Below are 22,943 nucleotides of genomic sequence, written 5' to 3'. Positions count from 1 at the left end.
GGGAGTGTGATAGGGATAGACTTGTGAATCACTTTGGATAATATTGACATCTTCAAATATTATTTTAATCCAAGAACGTGTGATAAGCTGTATTTGTTTATGGTTGAATTTGATGTTTTAAATCAAGTTAGGGAAAAATTAAACAACTTGATGGCAGTTTTTTTTTTAATGGAAAATGAGCTATCTTTTGAAAGTCTTAATTAGAATCAAAATAAAAACCCAGAAATTGAAATCTATCCACCAATATATTACACACTCATAGTGAGTGATTTTGAGAAACTGCTATTAAATGTTTGGTAGAATTCAGTAGTGACTCCCTCAGGTCCAGCATTTTTCTTTGTCAGAAGACTTTTGATTACTGATTCAATCTCCTTACTAGTTGCAAGACTATTCAGATTTTCTATTTCTTCATGACTTAATTTTAGTAGGTTTTGTGTTACCAGGAGTTTGTACATTTCATGTAGGTTACCCACTTTGTTCACAGTACTCTCTTATAATACTTTTTATTTCTATAGAATCAGTATTAGTGTCCACACTCTCATTTATTATTTTAGTAACTCCAATCTTTTTTTTTCCTTAGTCCATCTAGCTAAAGATTTGTCCATTTTGTTTATCTTTGAAGAATCAACTTTTGGTTTCACTGATGTTTCTTTACTGTTTTCTATTCTCCATTACATTTATCTTTGCTCTAATCTTTATTACTTCTTTCCTTCTGCTAGCTTTGAGTTTAGGGCTTTTTTTTTTTTTTAGTTTAAGTATAATTGACTTACAGTATTATATTAGTTTCAGATGTACAATGTAGAGATTTGATATGTTTATACATTACAGAATGATCACTGTGATAAGTCTAGTTACCATTTGTCACCACACAACTTCTTGGTTTTTTTGTTTGTTTGTTTGTTTGTTTGTTTGTTGTCTTTTTGCTATTTCTTTCGGCCAATCCCTCGGCATATGGAGGTTCCCAGGCTAGGGGTCGAATCGGAGCTGTAGCCACCGGCCTACGCCAGAGCCACAGCAACGCGGGATCCGAGCTGCGTCTGCAACCTACACCACAGCTCACTGCAACGCCGGATCCTTAACCCACTGAGCAAGGGCAGGGACCAAATCCGCAACCTCATGGTTCCTAGTCGGATTCATTAACCACTGCGCCACAACGGGAACTCCCTTGTTTTTTAATGTAAACATTTAAGGCTATAAATGGGGAACCTTAACATTACTTTCCCTGTATTCCATAAATTTTGGTATCTTTTTTGGTTTTGTTTTCACTCATCTCTAAGTGTTTTCTGATTTCCCTTATGATTTCTTCTTTGATCTATTGGTTGATTAAGTGTGTTGTTTAATTTCCACACATTTGTGACTTTTCCACTTTTACTTTTGTTATTGATTTCTAACTTCATTTTGCTGGATTGTAGAAGATACTTTCCATGATTACCTATCTTTGGAAATCTATTGAGACCTAATTTGTGGTCTAATACGTGGTCTCTTTTGAAATATGTCCCATGTGCATTTGAGAAGAATGTGTATGTTTTTGTTGGGTTGAGTGTACTAAGTTAAAAATAAATAAACAGGGAGTTACCATCAGTGGTTAACGAATACGACTAGGAACCATGAGGATGTGGGTTCGATCCCTGGCCTTGCTCAGTGGGTTAAGGATCCAGCGTTGCCAATAGCTGTGGTGTAGGTCGCAGGTGCAGCTTGGATCTGGCGTTGCTGTCGTTCTGGCATAGGCTGGCAGCTGCAGCTCCGATGAGACCCCTAGTCTGGGAACCTCCATATGCCACTGGTGCAGCCCTAGAAAAGACAAAAAGACAAAATAAATAAATAAATAGAGGAACAAATAAATCTAACAGTGGCTGTCAGATTGATTTGTTTGTTTTCAGCATTCTCTATGCCAACGATCAGCCTGAGGTGTAAAGTTAGGGTTTTCTCAAGTTTTTCTGGGTCTACACTTTTTCCTGGGCATGTGTGGTCATGTTCTAATTTTCCCTGTGTATAATGCTGCTTTTGAATATCCCAGTCTTTAATGTTTGGCTCTCAAAAGAAGAAAAAGAAAAATGAAAGGAGGATGAAAGGGTGCCAGCCCTTTAAATCCCCTGTCACTTCAACCAGAAGGGGATGGGCTTGTGACAATGGAGGGAGGTGCAACAAAAACGGCCACCTAGCTGACTTTTGTCTGCACTCCCTGATTAGAAGCAGCAATCAGTGATCGGAACACAGATACCCAACACTTGGAGGCCAGGGAGTTTTTACCCATTCTGACTCCCACAAGCTGTGTGCAAGCTGCTCCTGGAACTTGTGTATGTCTGCCTGTTATTGGACTGGGAATGGGGGATGGGTTGCTGCTACTGTGCTAAGAGCTGAAATGGAAATTAACCACAATTTACCATTCAAGCCTTCCCCTAGAAATTTCAACTTTTCAATAGACTCCAGATTTCCAAAATAATTATGTCAGACAGATTCTGCCAGGGTAATTGTTGTCTATGTTGGAAGACAGATTCCTGGCGTGTCCTATTTCATAATATTTCCAGAATTATCTCCCCTCCCCAACATGATTCTGCGTAAGAGAGATTTTTGTGGCTCAGGTATTGACAGCAGAGATAGAACTATGTGTAGGGGTCAGACTATGCAGTTTTCATCGACCACATTAAAGATCTGGGTTATCCTAAGGGCAATAGAAATGTGTAAAAATTTGAGATTGGGGCAAGGTGAAATGCCTGGTGTTTCACAAACATCATGGACTGCAGTGTAAAACAGGAGTCCACAGTCCCTAGCCTCAGCCAAATCCAACCTGCCATCCTTTTTTCCTACGACTATGAGCAATTTTTACATTTCAAAATTGTTTTTTAAAAAAATCAAAAGAATAGTGTTTCATGACATGCAAAATTACATGAAAATTATACTTCAGTGTCATAAATAAAATTTTACTGGTACACTTATTGTTCATATTTTATCTAGGCTGTTTTGTCTTACAGTTGCAGAATTGAGTAGTCGCAACATAGACTCTTAAAGCCTGAAAAGCCTATTCACAGCCTTGCCCTTTACAGAAAGATTCCCAATTCCTAGTATAGAGGATGGTATTCGAAAAGGGAAGCATGAATGTGAGTAGATCTCCCACCCCTTTCAAGCCAATCCATTCTCTGCCCTTCTCCATGCCCTGGAGACTGCCTCTTAAGCAGAGTGTCACTCAGAACTGCCCTTTAGCTTCAGGTTTTGTGTACTCAGTAGGAATCACCTGGCAGAAGATCAGAAGGAAAGAGGAGAGAGAATGGAGTATTCCTCCCATCTTCATCCTAGTACAATCCTGGCTGATGCCTTAGGTCTCTTAGACTACAACTCAGAGGAGTCCCTGGGGCTCTGGTTCTCTTCAGGCTCCAATAAAACATGCCCACACCCATCCCTTCAGGGCGGATGGTTTGATAGTCTCTGGGCACCTCAGTACTCCTTGTCATCTTCCTCATCATCTCTGTAAACCCTTTCATTATCATTAAAATCTTGGTTGAGAGTGTCTTCTGTTTCCTATCATGATCAGACTCATAGATGGCCACCACATTTTCGAGAGGAAATAAATTAGTAGCCAGAGTGGAGGGTGGTATGAGGGAAGACGAAGAGAACAGATGGGAGAGAAGCACAGGAGGTAAAATGAACAAGACTTGGTGATGAATTTGGGAAGTTAGGCAAAGGGGAGGTATTTACATTGACCTTGGTTTCTAGGTTTTGTACCTGGATGGGTGGTGGGAAAGATCAATATTTAGGAGGGAAGCTTATAAACTCATTTTCACCCAACATTTTATTACGAAAAAGTGCAAACTGGGAGCTCATTTGGAGGCACATAAATTAGGTGTGCCTTGGAGTCATTCAAGAGATGATATTGACTAGGCTCCTGGATATTAGAGTCTGGAGCTCGGTAGAGAAATATGGGCTACAAGAAACACATGTCGGAGTATTTGTGGTAACTGAAGCCTATCTTTTTTACTATCTTAAAAAAGTCTTTCCTTCCATCTCTCTATCCCACTCCTACAAGCTAGTGCATGTGTCCCTATACCATGACGTTACAGCACCACTTTTCACTTATGTGATTATTATTTCATGTCTGTCTTCCTAAGTAAAATCTAATCTCTATGAAAGCAAGGAACTGATCTTTCAGTGTAGCATCCCCCGTGCCTAGCACAATGCTTTGCACATAGCGGAAATGTTTAACTTGTTGAGTAAAGAAGTGAGCTAACCAGTGTTTGGATTGCTCTGTTGCATTGAGGCTGACAGCCACTTGAATATTCCGAGACTCAAAATTATCCAGGACTCAGACCTTTGAGCCTGATAAGGAAGTTTAGGTCCCTCTAGTATCATGGTTGATGACTCTGTTTGGTCTAGGCGGTGTTTTATAATTTGGTGCATTGGACCAATGGCTTTTCCAGTTGGCTCACCTCTGAAGTGTGAAAGTCTCTGTTTATGTTTAACCATTTCGGTTTGGAACATGGCAACCGTCAAAGTTCCAAAGTATATGAAAATCTAAACTAAAAACACAGTTAAGATTTATGGCCAGGAGATAAATTTATAAAGGCTGTGGACTGGCTAATAAATTAAATGTTAGGAGCATGAACTCAGTTCTTCTTGGACTGCCCTGTTGCTCTGACTCAAGCCATTTGTTCTATTCTGGAATTATTTCTAACCCCGGGGCTCTTAACCTTCTGAGATCCTGTACAATTTTGAGAATTTGCTAAAAGCTTTTATTTGTTTCCTCAGGGAGATGCTAATGTGCACATTTATGAAATATGCTATGTTTACAATTTTATCAGAGGCATTCAGGAGCCTCTCCAAGAATTTCCGGTTAAGAATCCTATTCTTACATAATTCAAAACCACCTTCTGGACACCCAGTTGTGGAAGATCTTGGAAGCTATTGGTTCGGTGGGCACAGGGAGGTGCCTGATTGAACAGCATCAAGGAGAGAGAGGGCATGGAGCACACAGAAAATGGAACTGAGCCATAATCTCTGCATTTCCGATTGAAGCTTTAAATGTATCTGCAGTCTTCACTTTAATCAAAATAGCTTAATTTAGAAAAGAAAGAGCCCATTTCTTTTTCTTTTAAAAAATCCTGATTTGATTGCTTCCTGAGTATTGTTCTTTTTAAAGGAGAAATGCAAACCATATGTTACTAGGGTCTCAGTTTGACAGCTTAACTGGGGTCATGCTAGGATTCAGATATTTCTGGTCATGATAGGAAGGCCAGTGGGATGGGTCAATTGGCAGCAAGGACCAAGAGAGCCCCTTTGGCATGATCTCATCTAGGGTTGCTGTTTTGGGTCATGGTGTCAGGTCTGAGGGTCAGTATGGTTTTTCGATAGCACAGTGTCAGTCGCTTATTGCCCTGCAGCTCCTATGGACTTGCTCCTCACCCAAGTTGAGTAACAGTAGTGATTAAAATGCTAAAAATGAAAAACTCTGTAAGGCGTTGTGCAGAGGTTGGAGGTGCCCCTTCCACATGCCTTCAAAGTTGTCTACTGTGCACACCTTTGACTTCCTACCTAAGAGCTATTTTTTTTTTTTTGGAGCCCAAGGGGAAGCTCAGGCCATGAGCTGGTCAAGCTGGTAATACCAGAAAGTTAATGCCCCTGGAAGAAGCCTTCTGTCGATAACAGGTGGGAACATGGTGAATAAGCAACACTTAGCCAATGATGGATGGAGAGCTTCCTCATCCCTCAGGCTGGAATAACTCTGAGGTGTGTTGTACACCACTTCTCAGAGTGCTTCAGCAGGACTGGGCTCCAGGTTTAAGTGGCCTGATCATATACCTCTATTTGCTTTCTTCCCTTCACCATCTTACTTTTCCTACTCCCTTTCTGCTATTCCTGGGATTGCCTCCCAAATAAACTACTTAACACTTAAATCCTTGTCCTGGATGTTGTTTCTGTGGGAAATTCCATACTAAGGTAGGCAATATGCATACAGGGCAGTACAAGTTCGAAGTCAGACCTGGATTCAAATTCATTCTCACCAAGGACAATGAACAATTTAATTTCTCTAAGACTAATTCTTCCTCTTATTTCCTTCTATAAAATGGGGATAATCGCACTGACTTCATAAGGTCAGTTTGTAAAGAAAAAAAATGAGAATGTGTATAAAGCATTGTCTATGGCAACATGCACATTTTAAGCCCTTAATAAATGTTGGCTCCTATCGTTAACATAGTTTGCATAATATTGTTAATACAGCATACTCAGGTTGAGGGCAAAGCTGTTTTTCACCCTTGGGGTGACTGCTGAAGCAGGTTGATTTGGGAGCTGTGCTGTAAGTCTGTGTCTCTGGTGAGAATCTATGGATTAGCTATATCGATGGCCTAGAAGGGAGTTCCCATTGTGGCTCAGTGAGTTAAGAACATGGCATAATGTCTGTGAAGATGCAGGTTTGATCCCTGGGTTTGCTCAGTGGATTAAGGATCCAGCATTGCTGCAAGGTGCAATGTAGGTCACAGATGCAGCCTAGATCTGGTGTTGCTGGGGCTGTGGTATAGACTGCAGCTGGAGCTCCGTTTAGACACCTAGCCCAGGAACTTCTATAAAAAGAAAAAAATCTTCTGTAAAAAGAAAACAAACAAACAAGTCAATGGCTTAGAGGAAGTGTGAGCCAGAGCAGGAAGGGGTCAAAATCAAAGGCCCGTTTTAGTACCTCTTGGGGCCACTTACAATAAAGGGACTTAAGTTCATGTCTTACTTTCATATTAGACTGTGAGCTCCTTCTTGAAGGCAGAATTTAGATATAATTTATTTGTATATGCCCAGAAGCCAGCACAGTCTCTAGCCAGGGTTGCTAGTTTTAGCAAATAAAACAAACCAACAAACAAAAAGACAAAACTAAAAATAACTAAAAAAAAAACATTCATTTATCCAAAATTCAAATTTAACTGGGTGTTCTATATTTCATTTGGTCATCCTATCCCTGGCATATAGCCAACCTTAATAAATATTGGTGAGTGAGTGAATGAATAGCTAGCATCGTAGCAACAAATGGAGAAATAAATGGGTAAAAAAGTGGATTGACCATGTAAAAGATACTCGTGTAAGTTATTCCTAACAATACCAAAACATCAAAATTGTATCGGGATAACAATCTACTTCTGAAAATCTGACAGCCTGGCTTTCACTTGAGATGCATTTTCCATCCATGCTTTGTTAGCCACTTTCACTCAGTGTTCACATGGGAAGAATACTCATCTTCTGTTAATGCAGGTGTTTCGTTCCAACACTTTTACCTCTTAATTCCACACATTTCTGATTTCATATTTTGCCTAATTGTTTATTAGTGTGTACCAGATGCACAAGAAAACTGACATTGGATGGCGTATGGGGTCCAGTCATTCTGCAGCACAATCATCTCTGTATCTTCTTTAAAATTGCCATAATTGTGCTTTTACTCCAGCCGAACCCTCGGGTTTTGGGTAAAGTCATTCACCTTGATTAAACCATCAGGACCGATTCTGTTTGGGGAAAAAGTATGTTTAGGGGTTAGCTCACTGAACAATTAGTATGAAGAAAGATTATATAAAGAAATAATGTATTGGGGAAATTAAATAAATAGATACATATGCAAAACAAAAAAGAAAGATTATATACATATAAACAAATTAATTCTGCGGGGCTCCTGCCCTCCTCACCCTCTTTTTTCCCCATCTCTTCACTGCCTGTTCCTCTTGCTCCCTTCCTGCCCCACTGGTCAAACCTGAGCCTGAGCCAGAGTCACCTGCAGGCCTTGCAGAGACCCTGAGGCCTGGCCCCGCCCCCAGAGTTTCTGATTGGATGGGCTCAGGGTGCAGCCTGACAAATTGCATTTCTAACATGTTCCCAGGTGCTGCTGCTGCTGGTCTGGGGAGCATTCTATAAGAATCACGGTCCTATACCATTTTTTCTTTCCCCTTCCCCCTCCTCTTCTGATCCTTATTTCACGTATTCGTCTGTTCCCAGAGCAGGATAACACAGTAACCTCACTACGGCTTGGCCCGTGAGATTTGCTTTCCCCATAGTCTTTCCCCTCCACTTTGGTAAAAGTTGACTTACACTTCCTGTTCAATGTAATTGAGCATTCGACTGACGTGTGATGCGGAGATCTCCCCGTCCACCTCAGCGATATACGTGTAGAGAAACTGGAAGGTGCTGAAAGGGATCCGGGGAGGTCCACCGTCGTGGTCAGAGGATAACACTTCACACACTATCTTGAGAGTTTTGGCAATGGTCTATAAAGCCATAAGGTTAAATGAGGAGGAAGTCAAGATGCCTAAGATCACTTTAGATACAACAAAGAAAACAAAAATGTTGATCTCATAAAATGAAGTGGGGATGATATAATATTGGAAAATTTGATTTTTTAAATACCCAAATGTCATTTAATTCAATCTCAAAATATTGAGTATCTACTGAGTGTCTTTCTTTTCCCTTCCCTTTCTTGCTTGGAGGAATACTCTCAAAGAATAAGTTGAGTGCCTTAAGACCTTTATTCCTTTCATCACAATAACTTAAGAGTTCCTTCTGTTGCACAACGGGATGGGCAGTGTTTGGGGAACATTGGGATGCAGGTTCCATCCCCCAACCCAAAACAGTGGGTTAAGGATTTGGTGTTGCTGAAAGCTGTGGCAGTAGGTCACAGATGTGGCTCAGATCTGATCTCTCTGGCCTGGGAACTCCATATGCCTTGTGGTGGCCAAAAAAGTAAAAAGAGAAAAAGAAAGAATAATCTCACAGAAAGAGAGTAGTTTGATTTTAACTTCTATAAAATTGGAATGACTGCTTCTTCCTGATGCTCTCCAGTCTTATCTCTAAAGGGCTGAGGTGATTAGTGGAGCTTATATACCCCAGCAAGACACTTGGAGCAGTGCCGCAGGAGGGGAGCAGGCCACTTTCAATCACTCTCTCAGGCCCTTGGGAGTCCTCTCCCAGCAGCTGCTACAAAGCACAGTGTGAGGCAGTGTGCCAGGCACGTCCATGGAGGAGAGTGGGAGTGTGGGCGCACAGGAAGCTGGTAAGAGGTTGTCAGGGAGGGTGGGAGGGCGTGTGCATGACTGAGGTAGATTTGCAAGCATGTGTGCACTGGACTTCACCATTTCCACTATAGCTCATGCTCTCTCTGCTTCTTAAAAAGCCCTACTGCCCTATTGCCTTTGTTCTGTGATCCTCTTGCTTCAATCTCATCCAAATTGGGGTGCTCTTTTGGGATGAATTATGCACCCCAAATTCATATGTTGAAGTCCTAACCCCTAGAACCTCAGAATGTGACTGAATTTGGAGATAGGGTCTTCAAAGAACTAATTAAGTTAAAACAAAGTCATTAAGCTCTAATCCAATAGGTCTGGTGTCCTTATAAGAGGAGGAGATTAGGATACAGATAGAGAGAGGGGGCGGCGGGGGCAGGGGGGTGCTTGGGAGAGAGAGGCAGGGACAGAGACAGAGAGAGAAGAGAGAGAAAAAATAGTACCAGACATGCATGCAGAGAGGGACAACCATAAGAAGAAAGAGGGAGATGATGGTAATCATTAAAAGCCAAGGAGAAGGAGTTCCCGTCATGGCTCATCAGTAATGAATCCTACTAATATCCATGAGGTCGAGGGTTTGATCCTCAGTCTCTCTCAGTGAGTTAAAGATCTGGCATTGCCATGAGCTGTGGTGTAGGTTGAAGATATGGCTTAGATCCCGATTTGCTGTGGCTGTAGTGTAAGCTGGCACTTACACTAGATTCGACCCCTAGCCTGGGAACTTCCATTATGCAGCAGGTGTGACCCTAAAAACCAAAAGCAAAAAAACCAAAAAGAGCCAAGGAGGAGACCTCAGACACCTTGATCCAGCCTTCCAGCCTCCAAAAACAGTGAGAAAACAAATTGCTATTGTTTAAGCCACCCAGTCTGTGGTACTTTCTTATCTTTTATTGAGTATTCAAATAACAAATTCTATTGCCCTCATAAGATTTTTAAATATTTTAAAAGATTTGATAAATGGATGAATGTATAAAAACTCTCTGGATTGGAGCTTTTCTGGTCAATTTAATCAAATCTAAAGTAAACAGGAGTTCCCATCATGGCGCAGTGGTTAATGAATCCGACCAGGAACCATGAGGTTGTGGGTTCGATCCCTGGCCTTGCTCAGTGGGTTAAGGATCCAGCGTTGCTGTGAGTTGTGGTGTGGGTCGCAGACATGGGAGTGGTTCAAGAAAAGGCAAAAAGACCAAATAAATAAATAAATAAAGTAAACAGAGATCTGGAGTTCCCACTGTAGTGCAGTGGGTTAAGAATCTGACTGCAGCAGCTCAAGTCATTTTGGAGGTGGGGGTTTGATTCCTGTCCAAGGAACTTCCATATGCCCCAGGTTCAGCTACCATAAAATTAAAAAAACCAAAAAAAAAACAAACAAAAAAACACATATCTGCGTTCTGTTGTACAGTTTTTTGGTCAGATGGGGCTCCACTTCATAAAGATAGCCTTTTTTTTTTTTTAGGGCCGCACCCACCACATATGGAGGTTCCTAGGCCAGGGGTCAAATCAGAGCTGCAGCTGCCGGCCTACACCACAGCCATAGCAACGCAGGATCCGAACTGCATCTGTGACCTACACCACAGCTCATGGCAACACAGATCTTTAACCCACTGAGCGAGGCCAGGGATGGAAACTTCATCCTCATGGATACTAGTCAGATTCGTTTCCACTGAGCCACGACAAGAACTCCCCATAAAGATAGACTTTAAGCATCTTACAAGCCTCATTTTCAAACTCAGAGGTGAAAGGCTGAGAAAGTGAATTATCTGCTAACAAAATATGCCCTTCCTTCCAGTGAACACAATTACACGATCTCTTCTTGTGTGTAACTGGCCTCAGTGGAACAGGAGGTGGAGCGGACATCCTAGAGGAAGGAGTGCTGAGAGGGAAGAGGAGTGCAGGTCTGCACGCTGTAGCGTTTGAATCCTGTGGGTGGATTCGGAGAACACAAGGCTGGAGGAAATGCACCTGCTTCCCACAAGTTCTGCCACTGGGCTCTTCTCTAAAGAGGGACTGGATTTTTCTAAATGGCACAGAGATCAGGACTGGCTGGTGAGCTGGCAAAACAAGGAGGGAATTTCTGGGCTTGCCTCTAAAGATATGTGGATTAGCAAGAATGGACTGTCCTCCAGATGGTGACACCCTGACCACCTCCATATTTAAGTTCCCACGAGGTGTCCAACATGGAACAAATGGGAATAACGGGACTAGCTCTGGGATTCACAGGGCACCCTTATTTATGGACTGGACCCTTATTTATGGACTGGACCTTATTTATGGACTGGACTGGACCTTCAGGCTGACTTTACCTCTGGATGTTTTTGTTTCTTTTCTTTTTAGGCTTGCACTCTCGGCATATGGAAGTTCTCAGGCTAGGGGGCTGCGGCTGCAGCTGCTGGCCTAGGCCACAGCCACAGCAACACAGGATCCAAGCCACATCTGCGAACTACGCCATAGCTTGTAGCAATGCTGGATCCTTAACCCACTGAGTGAGACCTGGGATTGAACCTGCATGCTCAAGGATACTAGTCGGGTTCTTAACCTGCCGAGCCACAAGGGGACCTCCCCTTCCCTCTAGGTGTTCTCTGATATAAGGGTGATAGAGGTGGGGGACAAAGTTAGACACCTAGGTAATTCTCAGAATTGGCGGGGCCCACTGTTCTCCAGAGCCAGGCCTGAGGGTATCTCAGTGGAAGCAGAGAAGGTGTAATGGAATTGTAGGGTGTGAGAGATCAAAGGACCTCATGGACCATCTAATCCAACCTCCCTGTTTCAGTAGGAAGTAGACAGACATGACTCACCTCATGGTAGCCCCTCCCCAGTGTGGGCGGCAACTGTATCCAAGTAAACCTAGCAGCTGCAGAGGGAGATGAGGGATTTGGTGTTCCAAAGTCACTCTGGGTTACTGCGATGTATATGGACAAGGAGAGGACCAAGATCAGGACACAGAGGAGGGCAACTTGGAAGTGACCCAAGGAGGCCCTAAGCACCAGTGAGAACAGAGGTGAGCTGGTGGTGGCCTGTCCTGCTGTGAGAGGAGAGACTAAAGGCTTCAGCTGTACAGCCAGCAACCACACAGAGTGTTTCTGAGAGATCAGAGGGGCCAGGAAGGACCAAGGGATGAGGGAACCCCCTCTTGGCTGCTCTCAGATCCCAGTGTCATCCCTCACCTCAAACACTCACTGCCACCCTGATTCAGAGAGGAGCAATCTGAGAGACTGAGCGATTCCCTTTAGAGCTGTTTTCAGCTACTGAAGCAGACGAAGATGCCTGAGTTGGGGTGAATCCGGTTTTTTTTTTTTTTTTTTTTGCCTTTTCTAGAGCCACTCCCTCGGCATATGGAGGTTCCCAGGCTAGGGGTTGAATCGGAGCTGTAGCCGCTAGCCTACAACACAGCTCACAGCAACGCCAGATCCTTAACCCACTGAGCAAGGCCAGGAATCAAACCCACCACCTCATGGTTCCTAGTCAGATTCGTTAACTACTGAGCCATGACGGGAACTCCAAGGGGTGAACCTGTTTATTTCATACCCCGCCCTTCCTGGGTAGCGTAGATTGGGAAGATCAGGCTTAACTACAGAGAAATACATTCTCCCCCTCCAACATTTCTGAATGTGGTATAATAAATCAGTGACCCTATGAGAATCTCATCAAATGTGTCAGTTTTTTATATTCCCTCTGTGATTTCCCCCGTCCTTGGGCTATTTCCACACAAGTAGACTAGCGCTGATTGGCAACTTGCCTGCCTTTGCTGTGGAGAGTAGTTTATTCATTGCATAATAGTTGCTAGAAAAGACATTGAAGAAGGAAAAAACAACAACAGCAACCCAGCAATGGCCCCTCCTCTACTCCTCTCTAAAGACATAATTATGCTGAAAGTTGAGCAGAACTATAGGAAAAGTTGGACTTTAATATTTCTGGTAACTTTTCTCACAAATGGAAGTATCCATATGCATTCCCAGGATATTTAAGAGGAAAGAGCAAGATCGTGTTTAGATATACTCAATGAGTCAAACCAGCTTTCTCGTACCATTTGGTTTTGGCAGAGGCAATCATTTTCGCATTAATTTTTAAACTTGCATGCATTCCACAGAGTTTTAAAAAATCATTTTTCTGACTCAATTTCATTTGTTATTATAATAGTGTTTAACAAGAGTGAGTCCACATATAAGATGCTACCAAAAGCTTTGAAGTCTGCATATGAACTGGTTTCTTTAAAACAGGAAAAGCAGCTCTTCCAATTGTAAATCAAGTCAAATCTGGAAAAGGCATGCATTTGTATGAGGGTCCTGCATCCATGGTGATGTCATGACTAGTCTGGAAATAGCCTCAATTCTCCTTTCCTACCCCCTTATCTCTGATTTTTATATCCAATTATGCTTATCAAATAGTAGTTTTCTATAAGGCTGCATCCCTTTAAAAAAATCTCTATTGGTATATCTTCTGGGTGGGTGAATCCTACGCATAAGCCAATCTTCTTCTACAGCTGGCTCTTGGTTATCTTTAGGAATATGAATGGAAGGAGTGGAGAGATATTTTATTTTAGGAAATAAACCTAAGTGCAGTGACTAAATTCATAAATAATCCCAAAGCTGCATCTTAGTCAACCTCTCCCCAGAGTCTGATGCCAGTTTTCCTCTCCCTCCTCCTAATCCCTCCTTCTGGCCAATGAGCAGAGAAATGACCTTCATTCTCAGAGGAGAAGTAGACAAGAGGAGGCATGTTCCTCCTTAGCCCTGGAGAGTTGACCGTGTTTGTAAATTGTACTGCCCTTCCAGACTCCAAGAGATTTTCCCAGGAGGAACAAAGAGCAATCAAGCTAACTTACAACTCCAAGAGAGCTGCAAGCAAGGGCTAGAAACTTCAGCCACTCAATCTCCTCTGTGAAGCGGCCCACATTCATCACACTATTAAACAGATCCATCGGGAGACTCAGCACCTTCCACATCTGGGCCAGCTCATCTGCGTGGATGATCAGTCTGCCAGCAACCTGTGGGACAGACACAAGACAGGGGATGAGGGACAGGACGAGATGGCCCTGAGAACACCTGCCCAGGAAAGACCCTCCTCTCCCAGCATCAGCAAGACTGGGGAAGGGTATTGGGGGTCAGCGAGGACTCTGTTTGGCAGTTCTCTTTGCAAGGACAGAGGAATATACACCTGACTGAAGAGCATTCTGAGATACAATCTAACCATTTCAACAGGTGTCAGAGTTACAGGGGAAACTAACGCATATATTACACTTAAAATTTTTTTTAATGCTTTTATTATCTGCTGTTTCAACCCTAGGCTGTCCCTATGGGGCAGATAGGGCAGTCTGTAAATGAAACCAAGGGGCAGAGCACTGGTCTGAGACCACTAATTAATGGTGAAGCTAGAACTAGATGTTAAATCTCTTGCTTCTAGATTCCATTGAGTTCTTTGCACTAGGCCCCGAATGCACCTCTCACACTTTCCCAGGAGTAATATGGGGTCTATGATCTGAATGCATAACACTGCTGGGTCCTCAGATCTCTGCCATGTCCATGGCACAAGGAGCATGGTGGTCAAGAGGAGAAGGCCACACATGGCCAGTTGTTGGCCAACCATGCGATAAGGGTGCGGGTGCCCCAGCGAAGCGCTATCACAACTTTCATGGTCCTCTGATTCCAGTGAGATCCTAAGCCTCTGGGATACAAGGAAGTTGGCCAAATCACTCCTGAATCACCCCAAACCTTTTGGTCCTGGATCCTAAAGTGAGGTATGGTAGTGCTAAGCCACATTTCTTGGGAGTTGGCCAAACTGCAAGTTTTTCCAAGGCAGATCCTCCTCATCCATTCACAGCACAGCTCCCAGGGTGATGTGGCTATGGAGAGAGCCAGAGTTTAAAAGCCAGGCTCTGTCCGCACCTGAGATAACAGGGGAACTATAACTATAACTCAAACTATGAGTGGCATCATATATGGTCTTAGTCAGTAAAGGAGACACTGGCAAGGGAGGTGGACTTACACTTTCTGGAGAGAAGGGATTAGTCTTACATTGAGCCAGGACATCCTGAAAGCTCCAAGGCAATCTGGGATGACCCAATTGACAATGCAGCTTACCACCTATTTCACTGTCACTCCTACTTCCCCAAAGATTTACTCTCAGCACATGGTTTAGTGAATGTTAAGACAATGCTTCTTTTCAGCTGGCATCCATCATCTCCCAGTAATTCATCAAAATGACCAACACAAAGGGAAGGAGGAGGGCACCTGCTCATAATGTTTTCCAGGCCTTTTAGAAAACACGAAATTGATCTTTCAGCCACATGCATGCGAATCTACAAAAAAGGTGATATTGTAGACAGTATCCTTAATAGGGGATGGGCACTGTTGGAAAAGACATGCCACGCAGATGTCACCATGGCAAAACGGAAGAGACTGCAATGTCACCCAGCATGCTGTTGGCACTGCTGGAAACAAGTTAACGGCAAGATTCTTGCCAAGAGAATTAATGTATGTGTGGAGCACATTTAAGCACTTTAAGAGCCAAGACAGCTTCCTGAAACCTGTGAAGGAAAACGATCAGAAAAAGAAGGAAGCCAAAGAGAAAGGTACTTGGGTTCAGTGGAAGCGCCAGCTTGCTCCACTCAGAGAAGCTCAGTTCCTGAGAGCCAATGGAAAGGAGCCTGAACTGTTGGAACCCATTCTCTATGAATTCATGGCATGGTAAGTGTAAAGAAAATAAAAGACCTTGGCTGTAAAAAAAAAAAAAAAAGTTGAAATGTTGAGTGGCCAGCTGACGGGCAAGGGGACTTTTGTCTGTACTCACCCTTGACATGGACCCCCAGCCCGGGGCTGGAAGCGCGACTCTTACCCTAGAATGCAGGATCTTTAACAGCTCCGGTGTAAGCTCCGCCCAGTTAGACAAAGCCACTCGATCAGACCGCTCCCTCACTGGAGGAATATCTCCGCGAGCCATAGCCCCAAAATAACTACAAGACAAACAGTTAGAGGGTTGGAGGGAGCAGCCTATACTCCAGTGACCTCTGGCTGCTTTGGGAACTCACCCCTCTATTCCTGTCTTTTTCTTTTCTTTCTTTCTTTCTTTTTTTTTTTTTTGAGGGGAGGGGTAAAGAAAAGAACATTTACTAACATTTGCTTCTACATGCCAGACACTGTTTTTAGTTCATTTATGTACAGAAAAAGCCTGAATGTGTTTGTTACTTCACACTTAAGGTATAGAGATAGCTTAGGGAATAAAAAGATTTTGTTCTTCTCTAAGAATGAGGAATAACCAGCAAAAGTTTGGTGTGGAATTCCCTGAAGCACATTGGGTTTGTTTGCGGGTTTTTTTTAAAGTCATTCTTTTAGAAAGTGTTTTATACACATATGTATGTGCATGCACACATGCACACACATATATAGGTGTATAATTATAATGAGATATATATTATTGTGTATGTATAAATGCATATTATATAAGTATACAAAAGGAGAAAATTATTGTTATTTTATTTTTCATTAATTTTTAAAGAGAACATATTTTATTTTTCTTTTGGCTGCACCTGCCATATGCAGAAGTTCTTGTGCCAGGGATCCAACCCACTGCCACGGCAGTGATAATTGCTAGATCCTTAACCCACTGAGCCACCAGAGTACACCCTAATTATTGTTATTTTAACCTCCTCACTCTCTTTTATGAAGGAAGAATCCTAGTACTTGGAGTATCTTTTTTTTTCTGAACATAAAGATCTCGATGCTTGAAAACAATGGCTCTCTACATGCTTATAGTGGGTATTAGGTAGTGGTAGGGGTATGTAATCTTGGAAGGAGAAGTTGGAAGAGAACTAAAATGGTTTGCATAAGAAAGGGGAGAAGATGGGGTCCTCTGGGGGTGAACTAGAAAGTTTTTTTTGGCTGGGAGCAGTGAGGTTTGGGGCTTCAAAGGTGGCGGGGCAGGGAGAGAAGGTTGACAGGGCACTAACAGAGGCTTAGGTGAGAAGCCAAGCCAAAAAGGGTTTTAGATGAACTTCCGTGGGGTGTGTAAATCCCCATGGAATGACACACCCCATGGAAATCCTCCTCTCTCTTCCCTCAAAAATTTTAGTAACATCTGCCTGCCTATTAGTGCTGTGTGGAATGGATTCTGTTTGGTGCAGTGTGGAAAAATGCTGACCCCTGTTTCAGGATTGACATATGATGGAAAGGGGCTGCCCAAAGCAGGGACTGGACTTGGGTGGTTGACACGTGGGGCACCGATGCTATGTGGAAGGGCCTGTCTCCGTCAGAAGCCCTCTTATTGACTATCCCTGGGTCACAATCTCTTACTTTTTATTAATTTCTCCAGATCCAGGTGGTAGAAAAAGAACATAGAGGGAATTTTATAAAAGCCCATTTTTAGGGTCAAACCATGCAGTGATGGAGCAAACCACTGTCTGTCTCTAAGTCATCACACAATGCAGAGCTACAGCTGCCAGCACTAAAACATCTTTTAGGCCCCCCTTGGAGGTCATGGGGTGGGGAGGGGCAGAAGAAATCCTTTCAGGCCACCTCTAACAGTGTGCATGAGACAGTCAGGGCTGGGATGGGTGTGGCTTTGGACCTTTTAGCAAAGTTGGTTAGAGAACATGGAAATGAGGCTATAGCCATGGGTCTCATTCTCTTTGGGTTGTTTAGCTTCATTTGCAGCAAACAATTCCATGGTTCTTCAAATTTGCGTGGTCACACATACCCACCATAAGACAAATTAGTGTATGTCCTGCTGATGTCTGGTAGGTGGTTTATTCATGGATAGCTCATATGCAGGGAAATTTTTGGCTTGTGATGAATTTAACATTTTTTCTTGGAAATACTTTGTGGCATTTTACCTCCAAAATGCTGCAGGTTTGTCAGTCACATAAAACCATCTGACAAGTTGCTTTTCACATCTGAATAGATGGAGAGTCCTCTTAGGTCATATGCTCTTTTTTTTTTCATTGTAGTTCAACTACAAACTGATTCTTCACGGGTATCTAAAACATTTATAGACCATGATACAATATGGGAGCAAGAAGGCTACAACAGCAGAATGTTTTCTCCCATAAATGTCAGGGACAATACAAAGAAATGTCATTTTTCTGGCTATAAAGCAGCAGCGCAAGAACAATAAAATGGGGTTTTAAACTATTGTATAGTACAAAACACAGTGTGTCTGAGGGTGCCAAAAGAAATTAGTCTTCTGACGGTAAAGTTCAATTTTAGAGGTAATACATAAAATTTAGAATAGAAAATGAAACGGGGTTCATTACCAGGCAAAGCAAACCCCATTGTGCCTTTTTTATGAGCACCACTGGCTTATTTCCATTTATAAAAGCTTCATTCTAGTCCAGCCCAGGAGCATGAGCACACTGGCCAGGAGACTCTGCGAGTCTCCTCTTAGATTACATTGCGGCCCTTCTCAAAGGTGTATGCACCTCTTTCCTACATAGAAAGTGCGCCTACCCCAACCTCATGCTAAGGCCATTCTCCCCTCCCTCAACCCACCAACTCTGCTCTATAGCCTTTTAACTCTTCACCTCCCTCTCCCACTGAAGACCTACTAAGGGGGCCATCACCAAACACTAAAAGTAGCCGAAAAATGGTCAGGGAGGTCTGGTCGGCTCCCAACTCCTGCCCCAAGCCTCAGTTCCCCAGTTTCAAGCAGTCATGTTTGTCTAAGAGGCAGTTTCATAGCTGGGAGCCTTTCAGTGTGAAGCTAGCTGTTTCAATCTCGGCCAGCAGCTATTGTGTAAGCTCTGTCCACTGAGCAGCCTCTGGAGGTATCTCCTGAAAGAGGACATCTGTGTTTGAGGCACATTGTCTGCAGCCAGGCAGGGGTCCGCCAGCCCCCATCAATTGCCTCCTTTTTCCAGAGTGCAGTATGTACTGTGTGGACGTCCTTATGTTGAAGGAACAAATTAGTTTGAACACTCAAGAAAATAACAATTTCCCCGAAGATAAGATACAAGGTATCTCTTGGCTGTGGGCAAGAATGAGTTTCAACAACATCAGAGGAAGGTGTCTCATTAAAGGAGAAAACCCAGGAATGAACCTGCTTGGACAGGTCCCACACAATCTGCCCCTCCGCTCGTCGCATGGCTCCCCAAGGCGTACTGCTACCACCTAGTGGTGAGACCTGAGAATGAGGCCCTGGTTTACACCAGGGAAAGGCACGCTAGGTCCGAGGGATTCTGAATCTTTTCCTCTGGGACAGGGGATGGGAGTAGGGGTGCAGGGACACGATGGAGTGTGCGTGTGTGATGTGATTTGGTAATCTAACTCTTGCTGACTGCTCTAGGACACATTGCCTATTCCCCTGGCGTCCTTCTGCTCAGTCTGGTTCACTTGAGGGCATCCACCGTAACCCTGTTTGCTGTATTTTGTGTAGGGATTTTACAGCACCAAAGCCATGCGAGAGCTGCACAGCGTGAAGATTGTGCTAATAAAGCCCGACTCCCAGGCTGCAGCCATGACAACCTCCTTCCAATTTTCCAAGACCTTCCCTCCTCCACCTCCAAAGGGAACCAGGGGCTGGAGGTGAGAAAGGAGTACATACTCTGCAGCCCACTGGATGAGATCCTGCGGCTGGGTCCGAATGGCGGCTTTGGTGAATTGCTTCAGCAATTCCGGCAGCTCGGGAGGGATGCATATTTGCTTGTCGGTCTGAGGCATTGATTGGTTGACCTATTGGCGGGTGGGGGGGGGGGAAGACACACAAAAATGGGAACTTTTGAATCATAAAATGGCAGGAATCCTGGACAGGAAGTCACCCAGACTATAACATGCTCGCTCAATATTGGGGAGTTCACTACCCCACAAGACAGATTTATTGTTACACAACTCCAAGGTTAGAAAGTGTTTTATTCATCCCTGCTCTTTGTTGTTATTAATTTTGTCATTCACATAAAAACACACACAATACTACTTGTTCATTAGAAAAGTAGAGATCAATAAGAAGTAAAAATTCTCCTAATGATATCACCTTGAAATACTGAATGTCTCCTTCCAGAATTTTTTCAATGTAAACACATATTTGTATAAATAAAAATGGGATCATGCAAAACAGCTTATTCACTTAGCATCATATCATGATTATCTTCCATATCACACAACTCTTTTTGGACAGATAATAGTCATGGCAAATTTTACTCGGTGAATCCTCTATTATTTGACATTAGGTTACACATTTCCAACTAAAAAATCATCATTAAAAAGCCATAAACATCTCTGTTTACATTTGCATGTACTCATCCACTTTAATTGTAAAAGAGAAAACTCGTATATGTCACTCGAAAAGTTCCAGGACAAATTGAAACAAAACATGAAAACAGATGGTATACAACACCATGCACAAATAAACCACAGATCAAAGGACTTTGCTTTCCATAGAGAAACTCGATATTCTGAAAAGCCCCACCTCTTCCAAACACACATCTAAGCAAATTTCAGCAAACATACCTTTCAAATTGCCTTGCCGAAATTGGAAGAAAGTGAGAGAAAGCCTCGTGTGCCAAATAAGTGAGGAAAGCAGAAACCAGAGTGGAACGCAAATGAAGAGATGAGGGCTGACATGGGCGCAAAAGTAGATGCCGGGAACTTGACACTTTGAGATAAATGGCCAGGCAAGGAGTGAAAAAGTAAACAGATGAAAGGAAGGACTCTCACTCCTCTCCACTTGAAACCCTCCAAGGTTCTCACACTCAGTGTCAAAGGATGGGACCGAAAATATCTACCCCCTGGCAGGGGGAAGCAGCTTCTTCTTGGGGGAGGAATAATTTCCCATGAATCTGCAGCCACAAGCTAGGTCTAAGTTTTAAATTTATATCACCTGAGAAACCCCAAGACAAGAAATTAAAGTGGTCTCAGGTTGGTGGTACTCCATTATCTTTTAATTTATGTTCTTTTATTTAGAGGAAGAAGAGTATAAAGGATATAAATTTTAGACTGTAAAAAGTCAAATATGGATAGCAAAATATCAAGAGTAATTAGTATAAAAGTGATATAATAACCAAACCAATAGACAGGAGAAAAGGAATTAAAAACAGTAACAACACAAAACAAGTCGACTGATCCAAAAGAAAGCAAGAACAGAGGGATGGGGGAAACATAGCGAAGTGGTCCTTTTTTAACCTTTTGCAACTTTATCTGTCCTCACCATTCCATTGGCACCTTAAAATTGTCAATTACATCTATAAACTCCTTATCTGTGCCAGACACTGTGCTAAGTATTCTGTATACATTTTTTCACTTAATCCACAAAATATCCCTATGATGTAGATTATATTATGACCATTTTACAGATGATGAAACTAAGAAAGAGGGTAAAAGCTTTGAAATGATGCCTAACTAATAAGTGACAGGCAGGATTTGAAAACACACAATCTGAGGCAGGAGATGGCCTGTTAACTACGACTCACCTTTCCTTCTTGCTGGATCCTTGACCCTGTGTGCTGGTCCAGGAATCCACCTCTTGCCTCAGCTGAGACAACACTGGATCTTTAACCTGCTGCACCACAGCGGGAATTCAGGGGTTTATATTTTTGGTTTTTTGATGGCAGACACCATGCTTGTTTTCCTAGTTTCCTCAGCACTCTGCCTCCATCTCCATAACTACTCCTTCCCCTTCCTCCTGCTAAGCAAGACTTAGTTATCTTCCCAAAGCTCAGTCCTGCCCTCTGCCATTCTCAGACAGCTCACATCCTCTCATGGCTCCAGCTACGACCAAACGGTGTTGATTTTACCTGTTTATCCATCCCTCACCTCTGACCTGTGCTCCATTTCACGCTTCCCACTGCCTCCAGGACATCTCCACTAAAACTCATTCTCTGTCTCCCAGCTAAGTCCCCTCTCCAGATTTGTTTCTGAACACGATGCCACCATTTTCCCCAGTAATTTGGCCTCAAATCCCTGTTTAATCTGTTGAATGTCATTAGGTCTCCTTGGTATTTCCTTTGGAATGTGTCTCCAACTCATCCCATCCTCTCTACTTCCACTCCTTTTACTCTGGTTCAGCCTCTAATCACCTGTTGTGCAGCCTCTTACCGGGTAACCCTATTTATCTGAGATTATTCTCTGGTCTATTCTGGCTGGTGTGTCCAGATATGACTTCTATACTAATGTCAATAGGTCAGAGAGCCCTGATCACAAAATGATAACCATATCCTGACTTTCAAGGTTGTCCATGCTTTATACATACAATTGTACACTATAAATTTTTACTAGTATTTACCAAACATCTTCTTCTTCTTTTTAAGGGCCACATCTATGGCATATGGAGGTTCCCAGGCTAGGGGTCATTTTGGAGTTGTAGCTGCTGGCCTACACCACAGCCACGGCAACGTGGGATCTGAGCTGCGTCTGCAATATACGCTGCAGCTCACTGTTCAAGGCCAGGGATTGAACCTGCATCCTCGTGGATAGTTGTTATCACTGAGCCATGATGGGAACTCCGTATTTGCCGAACTTCTAACACATAGTCCACTCTGGCCACTTTCCAAGAAATTATATATTCAAAGCTTAACACTTTCTCATCCACTGTTAGCAGTACTCCATCCTGCTTTTCTCTTTCAGTGTGTTGCGAATTCTGGCTGGCTTACTTGAGGTGCCCTCCATCTTCCCTGCCAGCTGTTAAAATCCTGTGCACCCTCAAGGTTCATCTTGTGTCCCTGCTATGCCTTAAGTCTTCCTACAAAATTGAGTACTGCCTTTTTTTTTTTTGGTAGTACGTATTTTACCATTTCATCCTATTCTGCCTTTTATAGATCTCCAAAGCTGAGCTTCCCACAAGTGGTCATGGCAGAATGGGTGACAGGTGTGCCATGAGCGATGGATGGTTGTAAACGTTTCATAGTTATCCAAAATTTGCAACCATTTTACAACCGTTCACAAGTTTATAACAGTTGAAATTATATTTGGATACTGTTTCACTCAGTCAGTAAACTTCCAGATTTCA

The 22,943-nt window shown here is 43.0% G+C and overlaps 1 protein-coding gene and 1 pseudogene across 1 annotated transcript in view; one reads left to right on the top strand and one right to left on the bottom strand.

Moving 5' to 3' along the window:
* Positions 1 to 7,270: 7,270 nt before the first annotated feature.
* Positions 7,271 to 22,943, bottom strand: part of ROPN1 (rhophilin associated tail protein 1) — a 32,500-nt gene continuing 16,827 nt past the window's right edge. Inside the window, exons 2-6 of the mRNA XM_047755611.1 lie at positions 19,548 to 19,675; positions 15,849 to 15,966; positions 13,840 to 14,001; positions 8,050 to 8,225; positions 7,271 to 7,472 (exon numbers count right to left, since the gene is read on the bottom strand). Of these exons, the coding sequence (XP_047611567.1) occupies positions 7,406 to 7,472; positions 8,050 to 8,225; positions 13,840 to 14,001; positions 15,849 to 15,966; positions 19,548 to 19,663 (639 nt within the window). The 5' untranslated portion in view covers positions 19,664 to 19,675 and the 3' untranslated portion in view covers positions 7,271 to 7,405. The remainder of the gene's footprint in view (positions 7,473 to 8,049; positions 8,226 to 13,839; positions 14,002 to 15,848; positions 15,967 to 19,547; positions 19,676 to 22,943) is intronic.
* On the top strand, positions 15,214 to 15,704 carry LOC125137871 (60S ribosomal protein L21-like; annotated as a pseudogene).

The sequence above is a fragment of the Phacochoerus africanus genome, chromosome 1, assembly GCF_016906955.1.
Source record: "Phacochoerus africanus isolate WHEZ1 chromosome 1, ROS_Pafr_v1, whole genome shotgun sequence".
NCBI classification, from domain to species: domain Eukaryota; kingdom Metazoa; phylum Chordata; class Mammalia; order Artiodactyla; family Suidae; genus Phacochoerus; species Phacochoerus africanus.
This window is presented reverse-complemented; position numbering and strand designations above follow the sequence as displayed.